Source organism: Lontra canadensis, unplaced genomic scaffold, assembly GCF_010015895.1.
Source record: "Lontra canadensis isolate GAN:19392208 unplaced genomic scaffold, GSC_riverotter_1.0 scaffold137, whole genome shotgun sequence".
Taxonomy (NCBI): domain Eukaryota; kingdom Metazoa; phylum Chordata; class Mammalia; order Carnivora; family Mustelidae; genus Lontra; species Lontra canadensis.
The window spans coordinates 560,286-585,990 of NW_022631131.1; the positions used below are offsets into that span (position 1 = coordinate 560,286).

A 25,705-nucleotide genomic window follows, 5' to 3' on the forward strand; every position below is an offset into this window, starting at 1 on the left:
GGAGCCAAGCAGAAAGCCAGTGTGACCTCTGATGGGGGGTGAGGAGGTGGGGTACAGAGAGAGGGTCTGGAAAGGCTGCCGTGTGGACAGCTCGATTTCACTGACAGGATCAGAGGCGTTGGGACAGAGGATGGAGGAGCAGAGGGGTGGGAAGGCTTCCTTCATGGTTTTTAGGTTTAGGCATCATTCTCTGCCTCCCTCTCTTCAAGCCACAGGTCTATGGTCGGCAACAGTGCCATTCAGACCACAAGCTGTGATGTGTTAATAGTCATTTACAAGGCTGCAGTCAATAGTTTTTAAAGATTCAGAACAGACTAGAAGTGCATTCCCTCTAGACACTTTGTAACAGCAGGAGCTGGTACAGGGAACCTGACATGTATGTAATCTGTGGGCTCTGACCTGGCCGGCCTGGTTGGGGGAGGGAGGGGGGAGGGAGACCTGGGGGACGAGGCAGCACCGACCAGCTGTTTCCACAAGACCAGCTTTTAATATGACCGTGACTGGAAGCACGAATAAATAAATGCCAGAGAAAATGGAAAAACTAAATCAAACCAAACCTCAGAACATCAAAACCCAAATTCGGAAAGTAAAAACCAAACAAAACAGATCTCCGACAGACAAAACAAGCCCCCCCGAAGAAGAAACAGAATCGGACTGTACAAGCTAGGTCACGGGGACAGCAGAATGACGTGGGTCCCATGGATGAGTGCTGGAGTCGCCCAGGCCACCCTGCCTCCACCAGGCGCTGGGACGGGACGGGGGTGGGGGTTGGGGGTGGAGGTGGGGAGCCCTGGTCAGCCCAGGGGCCAGCTCAGGGGAGGGCAGGGGTTTGAGGGCAGGTTCAGAACCTTCACGAAGTACACAAGGACCGGACGTGGTTGAGAGTTCTGCGCTTTCCCTCTCGACTGTGCAGCTGCGACCCCAGTGTGGCCACGGGGTGGTGACTTCGGGGCTAGAACCTGGTCCCGCTGGGTGGCTGCAGAGAGGCTGCCGGGGAGCACGTGGAGGAGAGTCAGGTAGAGAGACAGAAGTGGAGGTGGCGCCGTGAGCGGTCTCAGCATGCAGGTGCTTTGTACATCTGGCAGTGAGATGTGATGGCAGGTGGGTTCTCGGACAGTTCCGGAGCGTGACTCATTTCTCCTAAGAGGGACGCACGGCGGGGCCCGAGGACACGTCGTGTCAGACGTGGCCGCAGCGAGGTTTTGGCAGAGAGTTTGCTATGTGTGCATAGGGGGCTCTTCTTTCTGTCACCAGGGGCCATCCCACCCGCGCCTGCTGTCCCCTGTCCTGGGTCTTGGGCCTCCAGGTCTGTTTGGGGGCTGCCGGGCGGTCCGAGGGCTGTCAGCAGGCAATCTCCTCCAAAGTCCCCAGGGCCGTCTGCAGGGGCACATTCACAGTGTGGCTGATGGTTTCGGAGTGGTTTGGCATCGTGTCACAAGTGCTCTGGAGGGAAGGGAACAGCGGGGGTTGAAACTCATTTTGCAAAATGGTGTCACGATGCCACTGGCAGCCCAGCCAAGGCCCTGGGAGCTGAGGCCCCCCTGCTGGTGGGCTCTCCCGGGGCTCGCCCTGCTGCTCCTGCCCCAGGCATCTCAGGGGCTGCTGTGCTGTTGTGGGGCATGAGAACGGTGGGGCGGGGGTCTTCACAGAGTCCTCACCATTGCCCACCTAGGTGCCCCCAGGGTGGGGAGAGGGCTCCCTGGTGATGGGGCTCAGCGGCTGGTTTGAACTTCTCTTCTAGATGTGCCCCTAAGGTACTGCCCAAAGCTACCTCTGAGTGCTCTCTAGCTCTGAGGCAGGAGGAATCCTGGGAGGGGTTCCCCCTTGAGGCCTTCCTGGAGTGGGGGAGATAGAGCCTCTGGGGCTCTAGGCTTGGGGCAGGGGGTTCCACTGGCTGAGGCCAAGTAGGAAGTGGGAAGGCCCCCAAAAGTCAGAACCGGAGTAGTCACGGCTCCCCAGTGGACCTTTAGGGTTCAGCTGGCCCCAAGAAGAAAGCAGTCTCAGCAGGGCTGGGCTGGGAGGGCCTTGAGTCTTCCCAGTGACTCCCCGGCTGCAGAGGGCTAGAGGCTGGGAGGAATGGGAGCAGACACTGCCTAGGAAGCTGTGCCAAGAATGTGGGGGAGACTTGGTGAGGATGGGGCTGGGGGAGGAGGAGGCAGCAGAGGGAGGCTGTGACTCTGTGACATTCTGAGGGCAGAGGGAAGGTGGGGAGGGGGAGGGAACCTCCACTGGCCGAGCACTTCCTACAAAGGATGCACTGCTGCCCACTTTAGAGGCAGGGGCCGCTCAATCCCAATGACCCCCCACCCCCAGGTTCCTGTGGGTCTGCAGATGCTCAGGCAGGCAGCTGGGAAACAGGGACCCGAGCCCAGAGCCTGGGCCCCTTTCACCTGCCCTCCCCTCCACAGACTCCATCTTCGGGTCATCAGAGCTGCAGGAGCCCGAGGGAACCAAGGCAGAGATTTTCAGCCTGGGAGGTGGCTGGAGAACTAGAGTCTGGAACAGAAATGGGGGCCTGTCTGGGGGGAGGGGCTGGCCTCAGCTGGGATTTGCTGACTTTGGGCTAGAGGGGAGGGCCGGGAGGGCGGCCGCCTAGTGGGTGTCCCAAGCACGAGCTGGGAGCAGGCTGAGTTTGGGAAGGAGAGGGGACAGCCCTGAGAGGTGCTGCCTCTGTGACTGCTCCAGGGAAGGCAGGCAGAGTGGGCCGTGGTCAGGGGGCTCTGCGCCCAGCTCTGCCACTCACCAGCCGGGGGACCTGGGGCTTCTGGGCCTCAAGGGCGTCAAATACACAGCCCTGGCACCAAGTAGTTGGCAGTTTTGATGGGAATCACGGCTGCTCCCCACCTCACGGGGTCCCGAGCTCCCTGTTCCCTTCAAAGGGAGTCGAGTACCAGTGACATCCTTACTTGTGTTTTGCTACCCCAAGGAATAAGGGCGCAGAGCTTCCTTGCGTCTCCCAAGGCATGAGATGAGAGCAGTAGCCCTCTGGGTCTGGGACAAGCCCGACTGGGCCAGGCAGGACCTCCCCTTGCAAGCATCTCTGGGATCGCTGCATCCAGCGCTTGCCACCAAGCCCTGGGGCTCAGTGGGTGTGTCCCTGATGAGCCAAGTTAAAGTGTGCAGTGAGGTGTGTCCCTCCTGCTGCCCTGGCCCTGACCTCTGGTCTCATAACACTGGCAGAGGCTGGGGGACCGAGCAACCAACAGCATGGGCGCTGCCCTTACCACGTTCTCATCGTGGCTCCCTTCGTCCTCTTCTTTGCCAAGCAAGTCTAAGAGCTTCTCTTTGATCAGCTGCAAGAGAATCGGGACAGGGTTGGTCAGGCTGGGGGATGGGGGAGAGAAGGCAGAGGGACCTCCCTGGGCTGGGTGAGGTATTGGTGCAGGAGCCAGAGCCTGCAAGAGGTCACAGGAGGGCCCCATCTGGCATCAGGACTGTCTTTTCTTGGGGACCAGGTGGGGGTGTGCATGAGCAGCCCGGGAGCCCATTTCTGAGGCTGGGCCTCGGGGATGAGGCCTGACAGCCCCACTCGTTTATAAGATCAGGGCACCCATGAGTCCATAACATTTGATTCTTAGCGATAAAGGGTGGGCATTCCATGTGTTCCCTGGTATGGTGTAATTTCCATCACTTTTTACAGCAAAAGCTTTTATTTCACAAAAATTAATAAACAAAGCAGAGTAAGATCTGGCCTTGGGGCCTGATTTGGGTTTGGGGAACAAGGTCACCATGCTGGGAAGTGGAGTGTGGCACTCCCAAGGACCCTGGTCTCAGGGGTCCTCCACTTCCCCACAGGGGTTCCCATTTGGCCTTGGCCAAGGACAGCCTCTGCAGGCTCCTTTGCTGCACAGAACTCAGGTGGTCCTGGGGACGCTGAAGGATCGTACCCTTACTCTTCTTGCTCGCTCAGGCTTGATGGACTCCACCAGGAAATGGCCCTTCTCTAAACCTGCCTGCACCAAGACACACACTACTTAGGTGACGGGCCAGCCGGAGGGCAGGTGTGTGTGTGTGTGTGTGTGTGTGTGTGTGTGTGTTGTGTGGCTGTAGCGTGTATGTGTGAGTGATATGTGTATAGTGTGCATGTGTGTTTGTGGGTGATGTACGTAAGCGTGGCAGAAGTGTGTGTGCATGGGGGGGGCATGTGTGTGCGTGTGGTGTGAGTGTGTGGGCACAGACACACACATGTATGAAGCCACAACAGCTGGCCTTGTGTGGGAGGGGCTCAGAGCTGGCCTGAGGTTTGTCTCTTCTCCTTCTCAACCCTTCCTCTCCCTCCCTTTGAGTGTGGACAGCCCACAGCTCTTCCAGCAACCTGAGGATAGGAGCCGGCTTCCATCTCTCTTGGGCCCACCCCTCCTCCCTGCCTAAGACTTGGTGATAGACAATCTCCATGCACAGGGAGAAGAAAGCAGGCTCTGGGTGGAGAGAGGCCATCCTCTCCCCCGCGCTTTGGTTCTGAACATCCAGGCAGGACAAGGGTCCCAGCATATGGTCACTTCCCCATGAGCAACCCCAATCTTACCTCATAAATATAATCAAAGAGCTCTAGTATTGTAAGGATACTAGCACCAATAAACAATCCCATCTGACCACCAATATCACCTGGAGAGAGAGAAAAGATCAAAGATTTTGGCTTTAGTCACAGCGCTTCTAGGAAGGGGTGAGACGAACTCAGAAACCAGACCTTTGCAACGGTTCCCCTTCTATGGCGAGCCTGGCCCGGGGACAGATCAGGCCTTGGACAACTCCCTCTCTCACTGCACAGCACCCAAGTGGTGATGAGAATGAACTTGAGGGCTTACTGGAGAGCCTGGAGTAGACCTCACAGGCTAACAGGCTTATTCACTTACCTTCAGAATCATATGGAGAGGGCCCTTCTTTGGCTCTGGGCTGGGAATAGAGACAAGAAGTGTGTGGTCCTTGCCTGGGGCAAGGGCAGTCTAGCCCAAGTCTCATGGGTTGGGTGCCATGGTTGGGGGTTTTGGGAACAATGACCCAAGAAACTCCTTTCCCTCAACCATCATGACAAGGCCTCCAGGACCAACTCAGGACACCTCTCACCCTTGGGATAAGGTCATAGGAAGCATCCCCTCACTTTCCCACCTGAGGGTAAATGTTCAATCTGGTCTTTCTCTAGAGGAGGAGTTCTTGCTGTGGGGTGCACAGTCTCTCTTGACTGACCAAAGTCTTTCTTGACTGGTCTCCAGGTCTTCTCCCTCCTGAGACACCTGTACTCAGTGTAGATGTCTGGACCTACCCCGGGTCTATAAAATCAGACTCTTCGGGCTGGGGTCTGGAAGTCAGGATTTTTTAAGTTCCCAGGGCTCTCTCGCCCACCAGGGCTTGAGAACAACTCCCCTGTGGGGGCTGTGGATGGTCAGAGACCCTTTAAAACTGAATACGGATGTTACCTGTGTGTACCTAAGTGTTTGTAGGGGGAGGGTCCCTATCTGAGAAGCTGTTCTCAGATTCACTACGGGGTTCTGGTCCCCCCAAAGCCCCAGTGCTTTGCTCTGGAGGCAGTGTGGTAGAGCAGAGGGCTCGGAGGGTCTGAGTTTGGAGAGTTGCCACTGGCTTGCCGCATGATTTTGGAAACCCTGACCTTCTCGGTAGCTTTGCCTTCAAAGGACATTTGGAGGGGAGGGGAGAGGAGACCACTGTGAGGTCCTGGCACCTGGAAACTCTGACTCTCAGCTGCTGGGCTAAGCAGGGAGAGTGCTGGGAAAGGGGGGTGCTGCCAGGATGGGTGCCCAGTCTTCCTGGAGACCACAGGCTCTTGGTCTGAGAACGTTCTGTTGGCTCCATCTGCCCGCTCCATCCCTGACTATGGCAGGGCAGGCCGACAACCATAGTCCCATGTGAGCAGCCAGAGAGGGCGAGGAGGGGGCTCCTCCCGGTGGGGCTTGGAGCTGAGCTCCCAATGATTCCCTTCCCTCCTCTCCCCCTGCTCTCTCTCTCATGCCCTGGGAAGTGTATACTTACCCATGTACCTGTCAGGTGTGAGGTGTGTGTTTGGACGCGCATGTGGTGTGGCCGAGTGTGGGGTTTGCGTCAGGGCACTCTGTGTGAGCACGTCTGGCTGTCCATGCTTTAGGCAGGTGGCTTTTTAGGTCTAGGGTAGGGATGCTGAGAGGTCCCAGTGTGTGTGAGTGTGGCGTTGTGGAGGTGGGCATCGCGTGTGAGAGTGTGCAGAAGCCGTGGAAGCATGTCTGCGTGTATGGACAGGTGTACATGACTGAGTCTGCCATCACGTAGCGCGTCTGTGCAGATGTGCCTCTGCCGCACGTGGCCCGCGTGTGTTTGTGTATGTGTGTATGTGTGTGTGTGTGTAAGCTTTGGGGTGGGGTGTGCTCTGCGTGGCCTGAGGGCATGTGCAGGGTGCCCGGGGTGGGGAGGGTGGGCTGCACGGTGCTGAGGGAAGGGCCTGATAGCTGAGGGTCTGGGAGCGGCAAGCTCCCATCACAGGCAGTACAGATGGCAGCGTGATCTTCTCAGCAGGCTATTCTGGGCGGGAACAAGACGCTGGGAACACGCTTGTCCTCGTAGCTGATGCAGAGAGAAGCTATCCTTTCTGACAGATCCAGAACTCAGACCCTCCTCAGTGTGTGTGTGTGTATGTGTGTGTGAGAGAGCGAGTAGTGAGCCTGTGTTGGGGAGGGGAGGGAAGAGTCTTGTCTTGAGTTCTTAGGAAATGAAGGTGACAAAGTGACAGAGGTAGGGAGAGGGGGTCTATATCCCCAGAGCATGACCTCTACCTTGAGTCCAAAGTGTTAGTCTCTTGGTTCAGTCCCTTTTGGCCACAACAGTGTCTGAGACCCAAGTGGCAGCCACCTTAACCCAGCTGCGTGTCTGCTGTGGCCAAGCCCCCAGTCTCCTGGGAGAGGTGCAGAGATCCTCTGATGGCATGTGAAGCATCTGGAACCTGGGCGCCTGGCATGGTGACTGTCCAGGTACCAGAAACCATTCTTCATGGACGGTCTGTGGGCTGGTGCTTTCTCCCAGCTAACCATCACAACAAAATCATCAAGTACTTTTATTAGACCCATTTTACAGAGGAGGGACCTGATGTTCAGTGAGGAGAGGCCACGTGCCCTCATTCTTCTAGTTGGTATGCAGTGGTCTGATCCTGTGCCTGTCTGTTTTCCTCTACACCTGTCGTCCCCCTCCGCCAGGGTCCCGCTCACAGATCCAAGTGCAGCTAATTCTCTTTGTAGGGACAGCATCATGTCCTTTCTTGAGAGTTAGTAGGAGTCGGGAGAAGGGCCCCAGAGGCAGATCTTTTAACTGGACACCTTCGGGAGTCTTGTGGGTTTTGCCCTGGGCGGGGCGGGATTGAAATGAACATCCCGCATCCCTTACGTGCTCACATGGCCAGGGTTGCGGGTGTGACCTTGTGTGGGGCTGGCAGTCAGGTCTGTAGACATCTGGGGTTGTGTGGCCCTTCTTCTGTGTTTGACAAAGGACTCAGTCCACAGGGAACATCTGGCCTCCAGGCTGCGATGCTGCTTTCCAGGCTGGGCTCCATCTGGGGCCCTCACTGCCTGGGGACCGTCCACAGCGCAGCCTTTGCTCCATTGGACCACTCCCTCTCCCTGCTGTGGCCCTGAGGCTCATTCCAACCTTGGGACAGAAGACCGTGGAATCCAACAGGGCAGCGCTGGAAAGGCCCCAAGAGACCTTTTAGCTCACTTGCCTCGTTGTGTCAATGGAGAAACTGAGGCCTACATGTACGTACGTGCCCATCACACCGGAGTCCCTCCCATTCTGGGACAGAGAGAGTAATCAGAATGTGAAAAGGCCAGACTCTTCCAAAAGTGTATCCATCTACCTGCTTGCCTGCCTACCCCGCTGCCCATCCCCCTCCCCACGCCCCACCATGACCTGTGGAAATTCGAGCAATGGACACTGACTTACCAAGTAAGGCAGCGACCTCATATGCCTTCTTCTGTTCAATTGTCTCGTAATTGAGAGCTTCAAAAAATATATCCAGAACAAGGATGTTCTCTCTGCAGAGGGAATATTTAGGACCGTACACAGTGAGAACCCTCAGAGGCCACAGGGCCCACCTGACACAGCTTTCCCCTTGACAGCGGGTGAGGCTGAGCCCACGAAAGTGTGACAAATGGCCCAAAGTCACAGCTGGGTGGTGACAGAGCTGGCCTCGGAACCAAGAGTCCTGACCCCCAGCCCAGTGCTCTTTATAGACCAGAGGCACGTATCAGCTCTTTGCCCCTCTGTCCCTCAGCTGTCCCTTCTTTGTGTCCTCTCCATGAATCCTGCCTGGTGTCCAGATCTCTGCTCCCCCTAAGGGTCTGCCTGGCTCCTCACCCCTAGGGGAGCTCAGTACTTTCTGGACAAGCTCTTCACTCTTTGGCCTTGCTTCAGCCCGCTGACCTCCTGGGTACCCCGTACCCACTCCTGAAAGCCTCCCCAACCCAAGTTCCTATTTGGATTTCTTTTTTAAGATTTATTTATTTAATTGAGAGAGAGAGAGAGAGAAGGAGCAGGAGGGACAGAAGGAGAGGGAGAGCGAGAATCTCAAGCAGACTCCCACACTGAGTGTGGAACCTGATGAGGGGCTCGATCTCACAACCCTGAGATCCCGACCTGAGCCGAAACCCAGAGTCAGACGCTTAACCAACCGTGCCACCCAGGCGTCTTCCTACTTGGATTTATAACAAGCTTCTCCTAGTGGGAGCCCCGACTCTAGCACTGCCAAGTCAACTGCCAGGGTCAGGGAGGGATTTTAGGGAGCAAATCTAGATCTGGCTGGGGGTTCCCTTTTACTCCTTTAGGCAGGTGTGTTAACAACACACATCTTGGCAGGAAAAGTCATCGCTGCTGGCAGAACATGTGCTCAACAGCGGGGCCATCTCCTTCATTGCTGGTCACAACAGCTTTGGTGCCCCTTGTTCTCAACTTGCTGAGCCAAAGCTGCCCCAGGCTGGGCTTTGGCAGCAGTGCTGGCGGGAAGGAGTGGCTGGTGAGAGAGATGCAAGTCCCCCTTCCCCTGCAGGGCTCCCAGAGGCACCACGCAAAGTAAGGGTCACCATCCCCTGCCTGGGTAATGGCACCTGCCTCCTACCAGGTTCCCGCCCTTTCTTCTGGCTTCCCTTCTGTCCTGTACACGTGCCGCCTGAGGAATCTTCCTAAAACTGCTAAACGAAGTCACATTGGAAAAAAAGTTACAATTCAGCTCCTCAGTCACACAGGCTGCATTTAAAATGCTCAAGAGCCACATGTGGTTAGTGGCTCCCGTGTGGGACATCACAGACTCAGAATATTTCCGTCTGTGTAGAAAGTTCTGCTGCAGGGCAGCGGTCGAAAATACACATTTGAGGCTGTCACCTGTCCACTCGAAACTCTTTGGAGGCTCCCTATTGTCTTGGGGGAAAGTCTCTCCCTGTCCCCCATGCACGGCCAGCTCCGCCTACAAGGTGACACATGGCCTGCCCTGGCTCTCTCTGGCCCGCCCCTTGTCTGCCCTGTGCCGATCCTCTCTGCTCAGCCTCTGCCTGGGACACCTCTTCTGCCATGGACCTCATTCATTTATTCCGTTAGAAGACATTTTTGGAGTGCTAACTATGTGCCAGGCACTTTCCAGCACAGAACCAAAGGAAAGGCTCTTCCTGCCTTCAGGGGGCTTTCAGTCTAGCGGGGAACACACATATACACACACACACACACGAATATGGAATTACACACTTGGGTGAGCGTTCAGAAGGAAAACACCAGAGTTCTTGGAGAGAAAAATAAAGGGTGGGGCACTCATTCAGGGGTTTGAGGAGATGACCTTGAGATGGAGACCTGCACAATGAGGAACCAGCTAGGTAAAGTGTGAGAGGAAAAGCGTTCCTGGCAGATGTAAGGGATTGCGCAAGGCCTCCCTGGAAAACTCCTTCAGGCTCCTTAAAGGCCAGGGGGCTGCGTCTTAACCATCTTAGTCTTTGCTTTCTGAGTCCTAAACACAGAGCCTGGCCCACAGCTGAGTTCAATTAATGTCTGCCAAAGGATGCCGACTGCTTCTCGTTGCCCTCTTTCTCAAATCGCCCCCAGTTCCTCCTCGACCCCTCCTTTCTCCCCCTGCCCACCATGCCCACTTCGCTTACGAGATATATTTTTCTGATTTGTTAAATTTCTTCTCGAGGTACTTGGCTGACGTCTTGCTGGGGATCTTCACCATGGAGAGCTCTTTGTTGTAGCGGGTCAGGTTGCAGGGTGTCCTGCAGAGACAGTAATTACTGTCCTTCTCCGCCAACAGACCTGGAGGGGAGAGAGGGGCGGGGCTTAGTCGGGTGTGGGGGCGGGACTCCGGCAGGTGTAGGGGCGGGGCTCCCGGCTGCGGGACGTGGGCCGGGAAGGATATGCCTTCCCGGGTCAGAGAGGGGCGGGGCGCTGCGGAGAGAAAGGGAGCTGGGCTTGAGCTCTAGATTGGTGAGAGTGGGAGCTCTCATAAAAAGAAGTGCCCACTCTATGTTTCTCTTGGTCCTGTTTTCCATTGACTTCCTTTATTGTTACATTGCCCTTTAAAAATTGTTGAAAAGGCCCCACTTTTGGACCACGGGCTCCAAAGCCCTCAGCTTCCCAAAGCCGCCTTCTCTGCTCCTAGCCTCAGTGTTCTCACCCACAAAGTGGGCCTCCAGCCAAGGGCAAATGTGGGAGACCATTTTATCTGAAACCCAGGGCTCTGTGGATTCCCTCTATGGCTCCTTCCTAGCCAGAGCCGGCCTCGTCTGCCTGCTGGGTTAGGGCACAAGCAAAGATCCCCAATTGCTGTCCCTAGAAGCAATCTCCCTGCATCAGGAACGCTTCTTTCCTTCAAGCTTCCCCCTTCCTCTTAGGACGGGGTGGCTAAAGACATCACTTTTCTCCTTCCATCTCTCTGATCATCGCAGTGTTACCCACGGGTTTTCTCTAATCTATACTCCCAAGAGAGATGTCTTCGTACAGGTCAGAAGTCTCCCACTCTCTCTAAGTGACCCTCCCCAACCCCCGTCCTTCTGGAAGCATCTAGACACAGGAGTCCAGAGAGATCCTGGCTTAACTCCAGCAAGTGCAGCTGCTGAATGAAATTGAGTCCCTATGATTTAAACTCCCTCTCTGCTTGTCTTGATTGTAAATCACTTCCCAGGTCTGGAGAGAGCAGACATGTGGAGTGGGTCTAGCTTTGGGGTTGTAGAATCTCCCGCACCTGAGGCTTGTGGGGTCTCCCACACCCAAAGTTTTCCAGTGGGGGAATCCAGCAGTGACTCCAACCTACAAGCACCAGCGGGAGGAGGACGAGGGGGATAAACACGCTGGCCACCCCTCCTCTCTCCCCCATCTCCTTCAGTGCCCACCCAGATGCCCACTATCCATCTTCTCTCTATCTCTGTCCCCTCCTCTGCGTTCCCCAGTGCTCTCCATTTCCCCTGAGTCTCACCCATCTCTACCCACACCCCTCTATTCCCATTCTCTCCCCCAGTCCTGGTCAGCCCTCATCTGCTTGTCTGCATCTCTGAGTCTGTTCCCTCCCCACCCTTCTCTCCTCCCTCCTCTCCACCTTCCTCTCCCGTCCCTGCAGTGCCCCGCCCGCCCGCCCAGTCAGCCTCTCCTCCTCCTCCATTCCCCCGTCTACCCCATTTCTCCCACCCCGAGATGGCCTCTGAAGTCTCAATCTCAGCCCCTTCCCCTTGTCCCCCAGTACTGACCTAGGGCAGGCTCTGCGCACTCCTTGTGCTGCTCAGGAGTACAGAAAGGGGCATCCCCTGCAAAGAAGAGACACAGGGAGAGGTACTCAGGCAGCAATGTCTCCCTCCTGGGCTGGGGAAGGGGCACGCAACCTGTGGCCAGGAGGGCCAGTGTCCCCAGGAAGCATTCGGAGGGGAACCTCCACGGAAGGGAACCACAGATCAGAGCTCCCTGAGGGCAGTTGGGGTGCAGTGTACCCAGAGCCAGGGGATTGGGTCTGCCCTGCTCTCTGAGCTTGGGGAGGCAATAATAGTCTGCCAATTCTCCCAGATTGCTGTGCTGGTCTAGCCAGCTCAGGTGGGTGATGGGTGAGAAAGCCCTGATGGCTGAAAGCAGGGAGGTGGTGGAAAGCACCTGCCACATCCGGCACGCATCATTGCCAATAACTCACATGGGTACCTCCTGAAACAGGACAGACTGTGTCTGTTTTACTGGTGGAAGACTTGAGGCTTCGGTATCCTGCATTCTCAGGACACCAGAAGGAGCAGGAATGGAGGTGGGCTTTGAACCCAGGCCAGTCTGACCCTGAGGTCAGGGCTCTTTCCAACAAGGGCTGCTTTCTAAGTCTCCTCTTGCTCTGCCCTTAATTCCACACTAGTAACCGAGATGCCAGTAACAGTATCATGAGTGGAATGATTAAAGTCTTCTCCTTGCTTTTGGCTCAGGTCCCATGGGGGATCCTCACTGGCTGCTGCCCCCATCTGAGCACCAGGCGGGTAACACTTAACAGTGCTCCATTCTTCTCTCTGGTCTCTTTGTAGAAATCCTGACACCCCTCCACATTTTTTTCTGTTTTTCCAAGGGCTAAAGTTAAACCTATCACAATGTCCTTTCCTTACTGTGTCCATAAGGGCTAAAGTTAAACCTATCACAATGTCCTTTCCATACTGTGTCCATAAGGGCTAAAGTTAAACCTATCACAATGTCCTTTCTTTACTATGTCCATGAACACCTTTTTCAAGAGCTGAGAGCTGATACTTTTCCTCCTTTCCAACAGTAACAATTTAACTGATATGTTTCCCCTTTCGCTCTGTCTTCTGGGAGCCTCAGAGGCAGTTTCAAAGATTAACACTTATCCATTTACATTACTAGGAAAATTGTTGATTACTGATGAAATAATTCAGAATTGGGCTAGAAGCATGTTCCTCTCAGCATTGGTTATAACAGAAGACAACTGATAACGGACTAAGTGTCTGATATAAAATAAAAGTATGATACCACTATGAAATAGTGGCCATGAAATATCATAGTGACATTCCCAACACATAGTAGGTCATCAGTCAATAGTACTTTTGGTTTCCTCTCCCCATGTGCTAATACAATGACCACTGACTTTTGCACTTTTATTTATTTATTTTTATTTTTTAAAAAAGATTTTATTTATTTTTTTGATACAGAGAGAGAGATCACAAGTAAGCACAGAGACAGAGAGAAAGGGGAAAGCAGGCTCCCTGCTGAGCAGAGAGCTCGATGTGGGGCTCGATTCCAGGACCCTGAGACCATGACCTGAGCTGAAGGCAGAGGCTTAACCCACTGAGCCACCCAGGCGCCCCGACTTTTGCACTTTTATATTTTAGCCTAATTTTATCCTCACAACAACTAATGATTGTGTTTTAAGATAATGAAGGTGATAACAGCGAGGCTGAGTAACTTGTGTCAGGTTGCACAGCAGGTGAATGGAGGAATCTGCATTAGAAGCCAATGTCCCTGCCCCCCGCCTGTCACTCTTTCTTCTCTGCTGAGATACCAAACTCTTCATGCTCGAATTGGCCCTCCCACCCTTCACCTCCTGCATTTCTGTGTCTGATTAGCTGACCCTCTCTAATGAGATCGTCTAATGAGACAGCCACATGCCTTGTTAGTCTGACAACAGAAATCTCAGCCCGTGCACGTTTATTTGCTGGCCGATGGATTTTTGCCTCATTTGAAAGAGTGCTAGAGATTTGGATGCAAGAAGGGAACCATCTGGATGAAAGCAATAGACACCTGGGTGTTTGAACAGGTACCATACGAGGATTCAAGCACTGCAAGCACTCAGACGCCTGGACACTGAACTCTAGGAGGTAAGAGCAGCAGACAATTAGCACACATATTGAGCACTGGGAGGAACATTCCTCAAACATCTGGACGCTACTGGACACCAGGATGCTGCCTTGGTTGCTAGCCTGGATGCTTCCATCTGCCCTCCAAGTGTTTGGAACCAAATATTAGCCTTCTTAGAACAGCATCCCTGTGGATCCTCGTGGAGTGGGTCCAGTATTTCCCACTGGGGTGCGAAGTGCAGACAAGGTCCCAGGCTGCCCCCTGGCACTGACCTGGCATGTGGACCATGCGGCAGTTACAGTTCTCCACAATGTAGCGTGTCTCACAGTCAATCCGACAGGCGGTGATACTGTAAACAGGAAAGAAGTCGAGTCCCATCTCTGAGGATCGGCACTCGCCCCAGGGTGGGGGCAGGTATGTGAGCTGCAAGACAGGAAGGTGGGGGCAGCAGTCAGCCCTGGAGGTTCAGCGTGGACAGCCCCAGTATCTCACTCATTCACTTATTCAGTCAACAAACAATTATTGCGCATCTCCTGCATAACGATCTAACCCTATTGAGCTCAGAGGCTTTCAGCTTCAGGCTCCAATCCTAGTTTTCCAGTCTTGTAACCTTCCCTGAAATGCTGATCTCAAAGTCTCTTACACATGCCCCTTGTCTTTCTACTTCCGAGTTTGTCATCTCGAGTCCCTTGGAATGACCCAACTAAATTCTACCCTCTTGGCTGGGGACATTGAGACTCTAGACCTAGGTTTAGGGCCTGCAGGAGGGTCCAGGAAGAAATAACACAATCAGTGTTATTTTTGATCCATGGCCCAGACTAGAGCTACTCTCCAGGGTCATGCTAGGGACCGACTTCTTTGGGGAAAATGTCACTTTTATTTTCAGAGGTCCAGTGACCATAGAACGCTGTCATGCCTACGGTACGTGCCCACTAGAGACGGGGAAGGTGAAGAATGAGGGAAACTAATAGCTGTGAGCCTTACTATGTGTTAAGCCCCAAGCTAAGTCCTTTATACCTATCTTTTTTTTTTTTAATTGAGGAATAAAAGAGCAATACAATGCATATGTTTTCAGAGCACAGTTCAACAAATTCTGAAAAATGTGCACACCTGCATACCTATCACTTAAATCTAGACTTAAGACTTAAAAAAAAATTTTGTTTATTTATGAGGGAGAGAGAGAGAAACATGAGTGTGGGGGAGGGGCAGAGGGAGAGAGAGATCTCAAGCGGACTCCTGCTGAGTGCAGAGTCCGACACAGGGCTCCATCCCAGGACCCTGAGATCATGACTTGAGCAGTTCAAGAGTCAGCTGCTCAGCCTACTGAGGTACCCAGGTGCCCCAAGACCCAAGACCCAAGGCATTTTTAATCACCCCAGAAAGTTCCTTCCTGTCCCTTTCCAATCAACCCCCGTCCACCCAGCCAGTCTCTGTTATGGATTCTATCACCATAGAGATTGGCTTTGTCTATTTTCAGACTTCATATAGATGAAAATCTACACTGGGCTCTTCTTTGTGCCTGGCTTCTTTTGCTCAACAACACGTTTTAGATTTGTCCACATGGTCATGTGCATTAGTTCATTTTTTAAAAATTGCTGAATAATTTTCCATGTATAAATACACCCCAATCTGCATCCATTCACCTGAGGATGGGCACTTGGATTGTTTCCAAGTTTTGGGTGATTATGAAAAAGTCCCGATTAACATTTATGTACAAGTCAGTTTAGTGTTTGGACAGGTATTTTAATTTCTTTTAGGTAAATGGCTAGGAGTAGAATAGCTGATTCATAAGACAGGTCTGGGGATGATTGTATGGAAACTGTGAAACTATTACCCACAGTGGTCGAACTACCTTTCATTCCCACCAGGAGTGAATGAGAGTTCTAGTGACTTTGCATCCTCACCTAATATTGATTTCATCCACAGTTCTAATTTTAGACATTCTTGTAGGGGTGTAGGTATATCTTTTTGTCATTTCTGTTTGCAGTTCTCTGATGACTGATGATCTTGAGCACAATTTTAAGTGTTAACTGGCCATTCATATATTATCTTTTGTGACACGTCTTCTCAAGTCTTTTGCCCATGAAAGAAACTTGCTAACTTTTTACTTTCATTATTAAGCTGTAAGAGACTCCATTATGTTCTGGGTACAAGTCCTTTTTCAGATATGTGGCCTGAGAATAATGTCTCTATACTTCCTATAGTTTGTGGCTTACTTTTTTATTTTCTGAATGGTGTATAATCTTCCTACTTTTAAAATCCCTCATTAAGATGTCATTTACATGTAATAAAATGCATCAATTTTAATGGGCAACTTAATAAATTTTTACAAGTGTGTACACGCTGGTAACAACCATCCTATTCGAGGTGCAGAACAGCTCTATTTACCCCAAGAAATCCCCTCTTTGCAGTCTCCTCCCAACCATCAGGCCATCACCGATATGCTTTCTGTCATAAATTAGTTTCGCCTGCTCTAGGATTTTATATAAATAGAAGCGTACAGCATGTACTCTTCTGTGTCTGCCTTCTTTTTCTCAGCAGAATGTTTTCAAGATTCATTCATGCTCTTCCTTGTCTCAGTAGTTTATGCCTTTTTATTGCTGAATTTTATTTCTTCTGTTCTGGTCTCTATTTCTTTTTTTCCCCCTCTACTTTGGTGCATTGGCCAGAAACTGTATATTGTGTAATGTTGGAAAAAATGGAAGAGAGATGCTATTCTTACCTTGTTCCTGATTGTAGGAGGAAAGGGTTCATTATTTCACTATTAAATATGTTAGACATATGTGTTTTTCTTAGATGCTTTTCTCAGATTGAGAAAGTTTTCTCCTATTTCTAGTTTGCTGAGCACTTTTATTGTTAATGGGTGTTGAGTGCTGACAAGTGCATTTCCTGTTTCCACTGAGATGATCCCATGATTTTTCTCCATTATTTCCTTAATAAGGTGAATGATACTGATTGATTTGTAGATACTGAACCCACCTTGCATTTCTGGCATAAGCCCCACTTGGTCATGATTTACTATCCTCTTTAGCTATTGCTGTCTTTGACCTACTAATGTTTTGTGGAGGAATTTTGCATCTGTGCTGATGAATGATCATGAATTTATTTTACTTTTCTTGTACTGTCCTGGTCAGGTTTTGGTATTGTGGTTATGCTAACTTCATAAAAAATTTAAGTGTTTCCTTCTCTATTTTCTCAGTTTGTGTAGACTTGGTATCATTCCTGTCCTAAATGTGAAGCCATCTGGACTTGGTGATGGGGTTTGTGTGCGTATGTGAGATGCTTTTTAATTATGAATTCAATTCCTTTAGTGGATTTAGAGAAAATCAGACTCTCCAATTCTTCTTGTGCTGTTTTTGTTGTGTTGTTTTCCAAGGAATTTGTCCATTTAATCTAAGTTTTTGAATTTATTAGCATACACTTGTATATAATATTCTCTTAACATTTTTTAAATGCCTATAAAATTGGTAGTGATGTTCTCTCTTTCATTCCTGATATTGGTAACTTGTATTACCGCTTTTTCCTTATTGTTTTTGATTTCTTTTTTTTTTTTTAAGATTTTATCTATATATTTGACGGAGAGAGTGATCACAAGTAGGCGGAGAGTCAGGCAGAGAGAGAGGGGGAAGCAGGCTCCCCGCTGAGCAGAGCGCCCTATGTGGGGCTCAATCCCAGGACCCTGAGATCATGACCTAAGCCTAAGGCAGAGGTTCAACCTACTGAGCCACCCAGGGGCCCCTTGTTTTTGATTTCTAATTTAATTATGCTTTGATCAGGAAACATACTCTCCATGGTTTCATTCCTGTAAAATTTACTGAGGTTGATTTATAGTCCAGCATATAGTATATTTTGGTGAATGTTCCATGTACACTTGAAAAGTATTCTGTAATTGTTGGTGTAGGTGTTTAATAAAAGGCAATTTGCTCAAGTTGTTGGATAGTGTTGCTCCAATCGTCTATGTCTTCACTGAATTTTTATCTAGTCCTTCATCAGTTGCTGAGAGAGAAGTGTTCAAATCTCTAATTATGACTATAGATATTTCTGGTTCTCCCTTCGGGTCCATCTATTCTTGCTTCATGTATTTTTGAAACTTTATCATTGGGCATATACATATTTAATGTCATGATATCTTCTTGAGAAATTGATTCTGTTGTCATTGTGAAATGACCCTCTTCATCACATGCAATAATTTGTCTTGAGGTTTACTTTGTATATATATAGACATACCAACTTTCTTATTCTTACTTATCTTTTCCTCTTCTTTTAATTTTTTGGTCCTCCCTTTTACTTTTAACCTGCCAGAATATTTTTTATCTTTAGGTATATCCTCTGTAAACAGCCTATTTGAATGCTTCTATTTTACCCTACCTGACAGTCTTTGAGTTTTAATTGGAGGGTTTAATCCATTTATATTTAATATCATTCTGGATACGGTTGAGTTGAAGTCTACTATCTTGCTCTTTGTTTCTTTTTTGCCCTCCACTGCTATTTCTTCCTTTGTTCTACCTTCCCTGACTCCTTTTGGGTGAACTGAGTATTGTTTTTGTAAATCATTCCCTCTCTTCTATTGCCTTTTTAATTATTCCTCTTTGTATTATTATTATTTTTAGTTGTTGCTCTAAGATTTACAAGATGCTTCCTTAACTTATCAGATCTATTCTGAATTCATATAATACCACTCTACATATAATTCTTTTTACATCCCTTCCTGTCCTTTATGCCATTGCTGTCATATATCTTACATCTGTTATAAACACTACAGTGTACTGTTACTATTTCTGCCTTCAGTAGTCCACTGACTTGCAGAGAAGTTAAGATAGGAAAGAAAACTTATGTTCAAATTTAACCACATATATACCATTTTCACTTAAAAAAAAGATTTATTTATTTATTTGAGACAGAGAGAGAGCATGAGCAGCAGAGGGAGAGAGAGATAGAATCTCAAGCAGACTCACAGTGATCACAGAGCCCAATGTGGGGCTCCATCTCGTAACACTGAGATCCGGACCAGAGCCAAAACCAAGATTCAGATGCTTAGCTGATTTCACCACCCAGGCACCCCGGCTGTTCATTATCTTTTGTGTAGATCTGAATTTCCATTTGCTATCAGTTCTCAAGTGGAAGAACATTATCATATCTTTTCGTATGGGTTCACTAGTGGAAAATAATCTCTGTTTTTATTTATCTGTTAGATGTGTTAATTTTGTCTTTATTTTTGAAACACATTTTGGCTGTGTATAGAATTCCAGCTTGTTAAGTGACTTCTTTACCATTTCAAAGATATTCCACTGTCTTCTGGTCTCTGTTGTTTTTGATGAGAAATCAGTCATAACTTTGTCATTGCTTCCTTCTATGTATTATGCCTCTTTTCCTCTGACTACTTTTAAGATTTTGTTGTTGTTAAAAAAAAAAATTTTGTTGTTGTTATTTTGTTTTCAGGATTTTGACTGTACCATACGAGGATGTGGTTTTCTTTGTGTTCATCCTGCTTGGAGATCACTGAGGTTCCTGAATCTGTGGAATGATGCTTTTAAACAAATTGAGAAAATTTTTAGACAACATTTCTTCAATTATTCTTTCTCTTGCATTCTCTGTCTCTGTTCTTTTTGGGATCCTATTTATATGTATGTTGGTCTGCCTGATACTGTTTCAGAAATCACTGGGGCTCTGTTTATTTTTATCAGTCTTTCTCTTTTCTTCTTTTTTGTGTGTCATTTGAATAATTTCTGTTAACCTGCCTTCAAGTCTGGTGTTCATTTATTGTTTTCTCTCCAGTCTTCTGATAATCCCAATAGTTTTTCTATTTCAGGTAATTATATATTTCAGGTGTAGGTTGACCTTTTAAAAGAAGTTTTCATATCTTGTCTAAAAGTTTCTCATTATTTACATCTTTCTGTAATTTTTTAACATGCTCATCATTGTTATATTATAGTTGCTGTTTCTAATTCCAACATGGTCTATATGTGGATCTGTTTTGACTGTTTGTTGTTTTTTTTTTTTCACATTTTCCTTCTTTTTTCCACATGTCTCATAATTTTGATTATATATGGGGACATAGTCCCTTTTAATTATATACTGGACATTGTGAATAACTCTTTATAGTGACTCTGGGTCAGTTATCTTCCACTGAATAGTACTGGGTTCTAGCAGGCAGTTAAGTTAATGGTGAATCATGTTGATTTCGTGGAGGCTCTGTTTACGTTTTGTTTATAGATGGGCATATTTTAGTTTTGCCTTTAGTTCTGGACTATAGATCTTTGTGTTGGGATGTGATCTTAACTCCTGAGGAATAACTCTTCTGGGATTTCAGTGGAAGTTCTGAGGTGTTTATTAAGTCTCTCCAACTTGATTGGACTTGGATTTCAAGTCTGTCTCTCCCACCCCCCAAATGGCAGCTTCTGAAATTACTTCCCATTTCTTTCAACCGGTGTTTTTCTCCTGAGCTTCTTGGAGTTTCTCCCCATCTGTATGAAGTTTGAAGTCCAGGCTAGGACTTTAGGGAAATCTATATACAAATGTGGGAGCTCCCCATCTGGGAGAGGGGGATTAGGATTTCTTTTCCCAGTTTTTAGACATTCAGGCAACCCTGAACTCTGACTTCTGACTTCTTAATGCAATGGCTGCTGCTTCCCGCTTGAACTCTATCCTCAGGATTCCCTTAGAACTTGGCATGCCTTCCAGGGGAGGTCAGGAGAATTAAGTGTGTGCTTCACTCTGTGTGGTTCCCTTTCTTCAAGGGCTGTGTATCTTCCGGTTTCTACTTGCTTTTCGTCTCTTCCCGGTACCATCAAATTGTAGCTTTAAAATATTTTGTGTAGAGTTTGTAATTGATATTTTCAGGAGAGTTTGTCTGATCTAAGCTGCTACACTATGACTGGGAACTGAAAGCCTCTATACTTACTTTATTTAACATTCACAGAACTCCTTTGAGGTTTGATGCTCCTATTCTCACTTTTTAATGAGAAACTTGAGCATCAGAAAGGTTAAGTAGCCTGACCAAAATCACGAACCTACTCAGTGGCAGAGCCAGCAGAGGGACCTGGGAATTTCTGACTCTGGTCTTGTGCTTATCATGCTATATTGCCTCTATAGTAACTTGGTGGGAGGAAGGGAGGGAGAAACACTCCAAGGAGGGCTTTTTCAGAGACTTTTTCTTTTAATCTCATGGTTTCTTTCTTCTTCCTTTCTCAGGGTTTGCTTTACTCTTTCATCTTTCTTTGGAGGTCACGAGTTGACAGGGCTTTTGCACAAATTTCCTGTATGACCTTGGATAAATCACTGCTCTCTTCTGGACCTTAGTTTTCCCATCTATAAATAGGGAAGTTTAGGGGATAGGGGGCAGAGGGTAGGAATTATTGTCTGATTAGAATGGATTGGGTCCCGTATGTTGCTCAGTATCAGATCATTAAACACACACACTGGCTTTGGGAAAAAATAATCATGACTTTTGGCAATGCTAAGGGTCTAAAATGATATAAATTAACTCTGGAGGGGGAGCTCATTTTTTCTTCTCCTATTGGAACAGGTTTCCACAATTCTCGACCAAGAGTGTGGCTGGTAAAGCTCTGATGGAGATCAGCCCTCGTTTGATCAGGGTCAACCACTTCCCTTTTGCTACAGAGGTCAAGACCCGGGTACCACCACTACCTTGCTGTGTCTGGTTCATCGTCTGTGCCATCAGATTTCCTGAAGACTCACACACTGTAGCAGCTGGAAAAATCCCTGCCTGTACAGCATCGACTCTTGCTTACCGATGAGTATCTGAAAGTAGGTTGGAGTATTTGTTTATCCCGGGCAAGCAAAGCCTCAGGGGGACCCCAAAGCACTGTCTTCAGATATCTGAAGGGCTGTCTCAGGGAAGAATGAAATTTGTTTTCTGGCTTCCCAAGGGAAAGACAGATACAACAATAGTGGTAATAAAGGAAATGAAGACGATGATAACGTTTATTGATATGGCAGGCTCTGTGGTAAGCACATGACATGCATGACTTTAATCCTAAAGAAGGATAAATTCTGGCTCATCTTTCTAACCTACTAGCATGATTCAGTAATAAAATCACTGTCTTGAGAGTGAATGCCCCATCCTGAGGGGTGTTCGAGCAGAAGCGACATGAATCCCTGGCTCAGATGGGAAGAGAGAGATTCAAGCATGGGGTGTGCAGTGAATGAGATGGTTCCTAAGGTCTCTTAAGTCCCTATGTCTAATTATAGACCTTAAACCTATACTTTTACTAGAAGAATTAGAGGCAGTGAAAGGAGTTAGATAGAGTCTTGAGCCCCACTCATTCTTGGGCCAGCTGTCATGACCTTGGTAATTCCCCCACCCCAGCTGTTGGTGTCCTCATCTGATCAAATGCGATCAGCATCCCGCAGCTGGCAGATGCTCATCGAGACTTAGTTCCCAGCCCCATCTCACCTAATAAATGCCCTCATGTTTCTCTGCCCCTTCATTCAGGCACCAAAGAGCTCAGCTCCCCCTCTACTCTCCTACAGGCTTTGTAACCAGCAATCTCTGCCCTTTTTGGGTCGATTTACTCTGAGTTGGGTTTATTAGGATAAGGACTCTTGCCGAGTCCAGATGACGTCAAGCAACTGGATCTAGGGGTCTGGAGCTGGGAGAGAGGAGAGTCGCCCAGAATGGAGCCTTTTAGTGTTCTTGCGTATACTTGACATCTCATCCTCCCTTACCATGTGTTTCCACTATGCCATGGAACTGGGGGCTTTGGATAATTGCTGGAATTTATGAACTGAACAAAGAACTCAGCACTTTTGTGATTGAATATTCTGGTGCTTGGCTTTCATTGCTCCGCTGTCTTGAGGCTTCTGTCTGCAGTCGTTTCCACTATAGAGAGAGAAGCTTGTGTTTTCTGCCTCCCTGCCTGGGGACATCCTGTGCTGTTCCTCAGTCATCGGCTTTCTCTGGGTCCCCCAGCCCATAGATCCCGAGGCGCGCCACCAGGTGGCGCTGCAGTTACCGCAGCTGCCCATGGGCCTGTCTGCAGTTTGAACAGGGAGGAAGTCAGTGACTTCCAAGCTCCCTGGCCAAGCTCCCTGGCCAACTCCCTGGCCAACTCCCTGGCCTTTTCCGTCTGTCTGCAACCCACACTCAGGCCTTGGCTGGGATGCTGCTGTGGGGGCACTGGGGCTGGAGAGGGGAATAAAACGGGGCTCCCGTTTGCCGAAGCCTTGCTTCTGCCAGCATCGTAGGAATGTCCCCAAGTCCCCGGGGGACTATCTTCTGTGGGCAGAACACCGCGCATCATTGACCGGCTAAGTTGCCTAACTACTCTGGCCCTCAGCTTCCTGATCTGCAAAACATAACTAATGATTTACAACTCATAGGGTTTCCTTGAGGGCTAGATGAGACTAGCCATTGTACCTGGTGCAGTGTTAACACGTGTTCGCTGTCTTTAGGTTAAGGAAGCACCTATAGAAGTCCTTTATTCAAGGTGGCAGGCAGTCTGGCAGCTGGTCCCAGATGCCTGTCCTAATTGGCATCCCCTCTTCAACTGTACCCATATTTCTTCCTGCCCCCTGGATCTCAGGCTTCTAGTACAAGGTCTAGCACATAGTACATGCTTCATACTTGTCTGTCAAATGAATTGCCCCTTCCTGCTTTCTCCTAGCTTAAGCACAGAGGATGAGTGCAAGGGGTTGCCCTCTCCAAGTCACACAGGAGCGGAGGGTCCACCGTGTTGGTCCCCATAGGCTTTGCACTGAAGCAGGCTCAGCACCAAATCACATCTGAATCCTGGACTGGTCAATGGCAGGTTTTCCTTTGTGACCTTGAGCATGTTGCTCAACCTCTCTGAGCTTCTCTGTCCCATCTGTAAGGGGCAGGGCTCTAATATACTGTGCTCTGAGAGGTCCCACGTTCCAGGAGCAGGTGACCATGAGGTCCCCTCCTCTTGGTCAGGCCCTGTGATCTCCCCCTCATCGTTCCACTTCCCACTGCCAAGTGCGAACTTCTGCCTTGCCCACCCAGATGGAGGGGAACTCAGAGTCTGCTTTTGAGACATAATTTTCAGTTTGATGTTTTTATTGAATCCTGCAGAATGATTTAGTGTGTTCACAAATGATTATATTGCGCTCCTTTTAAACACTACTAAAATCAAATAAAATACTAAAGCCAAATCTACCGATCAGTCAGTCACAGAGGCAGCAGTGAGGTCTCAGGAGAGACGTGTCCCTGTAGGCAGCACCCAAGCAGGGAGGGAGCTCCATCCCCCAGCCCTGGCGGCTTCAGGGACAGTTCAACTCACAAGGCGAAAGCAGAAGAGGTGGCCTTGGGAAGAAGCAAAAGTCTAGTGACTGAGCAGTAAGAACACCTGCCGATTTGAATGCACCTGCTATGTGCCAGGCCGCATAGTAGGCACTTTCAAGAATATCATCTCTCTTGAGCCTCACAATGACCTTGTGAGAAATAGTACTATGTGCCCGAAAGACTATAGATGATTTGATGGTATAGACATAGCTGATATTTACTGAATCCTTACGAAGCACCTTCTTTATACTAACTCTTTAAATTCCCACAGCAACCTTATGTGCAGACTTTCATGCTGTCATTGGGTATCTGGGAGGACTGGAGCATTTAAGCGGCTATGGTCATGGAATTGGAACACAGCACCTTTAACAACTACCTACATTGAAAGAATTGGCCACAGGGAGTGGGCTCCACAGGCCGAAGACAATTCCTGGGTGGGCAGGTGGAGGCTGGGGCAGAGAATTGAGACTGTGTTCTTCAGACCCCCATATGGGAAATAGTGCATAGATTCATTAAACAGTTTCATCCTCTCAATAACCTTGCCAGTTAAATGCGATCATCCCCATTTTACAGATGAGCAAACTCAGGTAACTTGCCCAACACCATAGAGCTGAGAAGTGGCAGAGGCAGGATGCAGACCCAGGTCTGTCCAACTACAGGGCTCCTGATTGGGGGCCAGGAGACATCGGAATCTTGGCTCTGCTGTTACTTAGCTGTCCTCTCAGGGGACTTAGCTTTTTCATCTGCAAACCAGATGATTGCTTCCTTCCCCCATTCTGGGTACATGGCAGACATCACTAGTCAATCACAGATGTGGTCTTGGAACTTAACTAAACACTGCCATTTGATTGTAATAGGAACTGAATGGAAATGTATTTGGGGAGGCTTCATCTGTAGACACCTGAAAACTACTCATTGTTGCATAGTCACAGAGATCAGATAAATGCTCAGGCTGAGCAAATTATTGTATACTATATAAAATACAGAATGTGACTTCCTTGCAAAAAGAGTAAGCATAACCTGCCCTTTTGTGTGAAGCATCCCTGACTGGTGTTTGGATTGTTTGGATCAGAGAAGGAGTCACGCAATCAGAATTCAGCAATGCCCTGATCCTGCACCGAGGTCACACACAGAGCTCTTCGTTGTGCTGTCTGGAAACTAGTAGTAGCAGCTGCTGCAGCACTTTGACCAGCAACAACCATCAATTTGAAAAGCGAACTACCCATGGTTTGTGACCAATATAAAAAGGTATATCCATTGCAAAAATGTCTACGAGTGGGAGACAACAAGAGCAGAAAATGGTGAGTTGTTTATGTTAAACAGCAAGAGAGTTTTTTAAAGAAAGACTCTAACTTGCCTCATTCCAACATTACTTTTAATTTGGGCCGTAATGGCTCTAGATATGCCTCTGAAGCTCTCTAAGATTCCTTCCAGCTTTGTTTCATGGGGCAGACACCCTCTGCAGTTTCATTTTTATCCATCCATCTATTTGCACCTACGCATCCACTCATCCATCTATCCATCCTTCCATTCATCCATCCATTCAGACATCCATCCATCTACCCATGCCCACCCATCCACTCATCCAACAATCCATCCATCCATCCATCCATCCATCTATCCATCCATCCATCCATCCATCCATATCCACCCATCCACTCATCC

General features: G+C 48.9%; 1 protein-coding gene across 2 annotated transcripts in view; it reads right to left on the minus strand.

The window, feature by feature from the left end:
• Positions 1-778: 778 nt before the first annotated feature.
• The window catches only part of ASIC2 (acid sensing ion channel subunit 2), a 965,442-nt gene continuing 940,515 nt past the window's right edge, over positions 779-25,705 (minus strand). For both annotated transcript variants that reach the window (XM_032843252.1, XM_032843251.1), the window contains exons 4-10: positions 14,049-14,199; positions 11,694-11,750; positions 10,113-10,266; positions 7,918-8,009; positions 4,526-4,605; positions 3,225-3,293; positions 779-1,443 (exon numbers count right to left, since the gene is read on the minus strand). In XM_032843252.1, the coding sequence (XP_032699143.1) occupies positions 1,342-1,443; positions 3,225-3,293; positions 4,526-4,605; positions 7,918-8,009; positions 10,113-10,266; positions 11,694-11,750; positions 14,049-14,199 (705 nt within the window). In that variant the 3' untranslated portion in view covers positions 779-1,341. The remainder of the gene's footprint in view (positions 1,444-3,224; positions 3,294-4,525; positions 4,606-7,917; positions 8,010-10,112; positions 10,267-11,693; positions 11,751-14,048; positions 14,200-25,705) is intronic.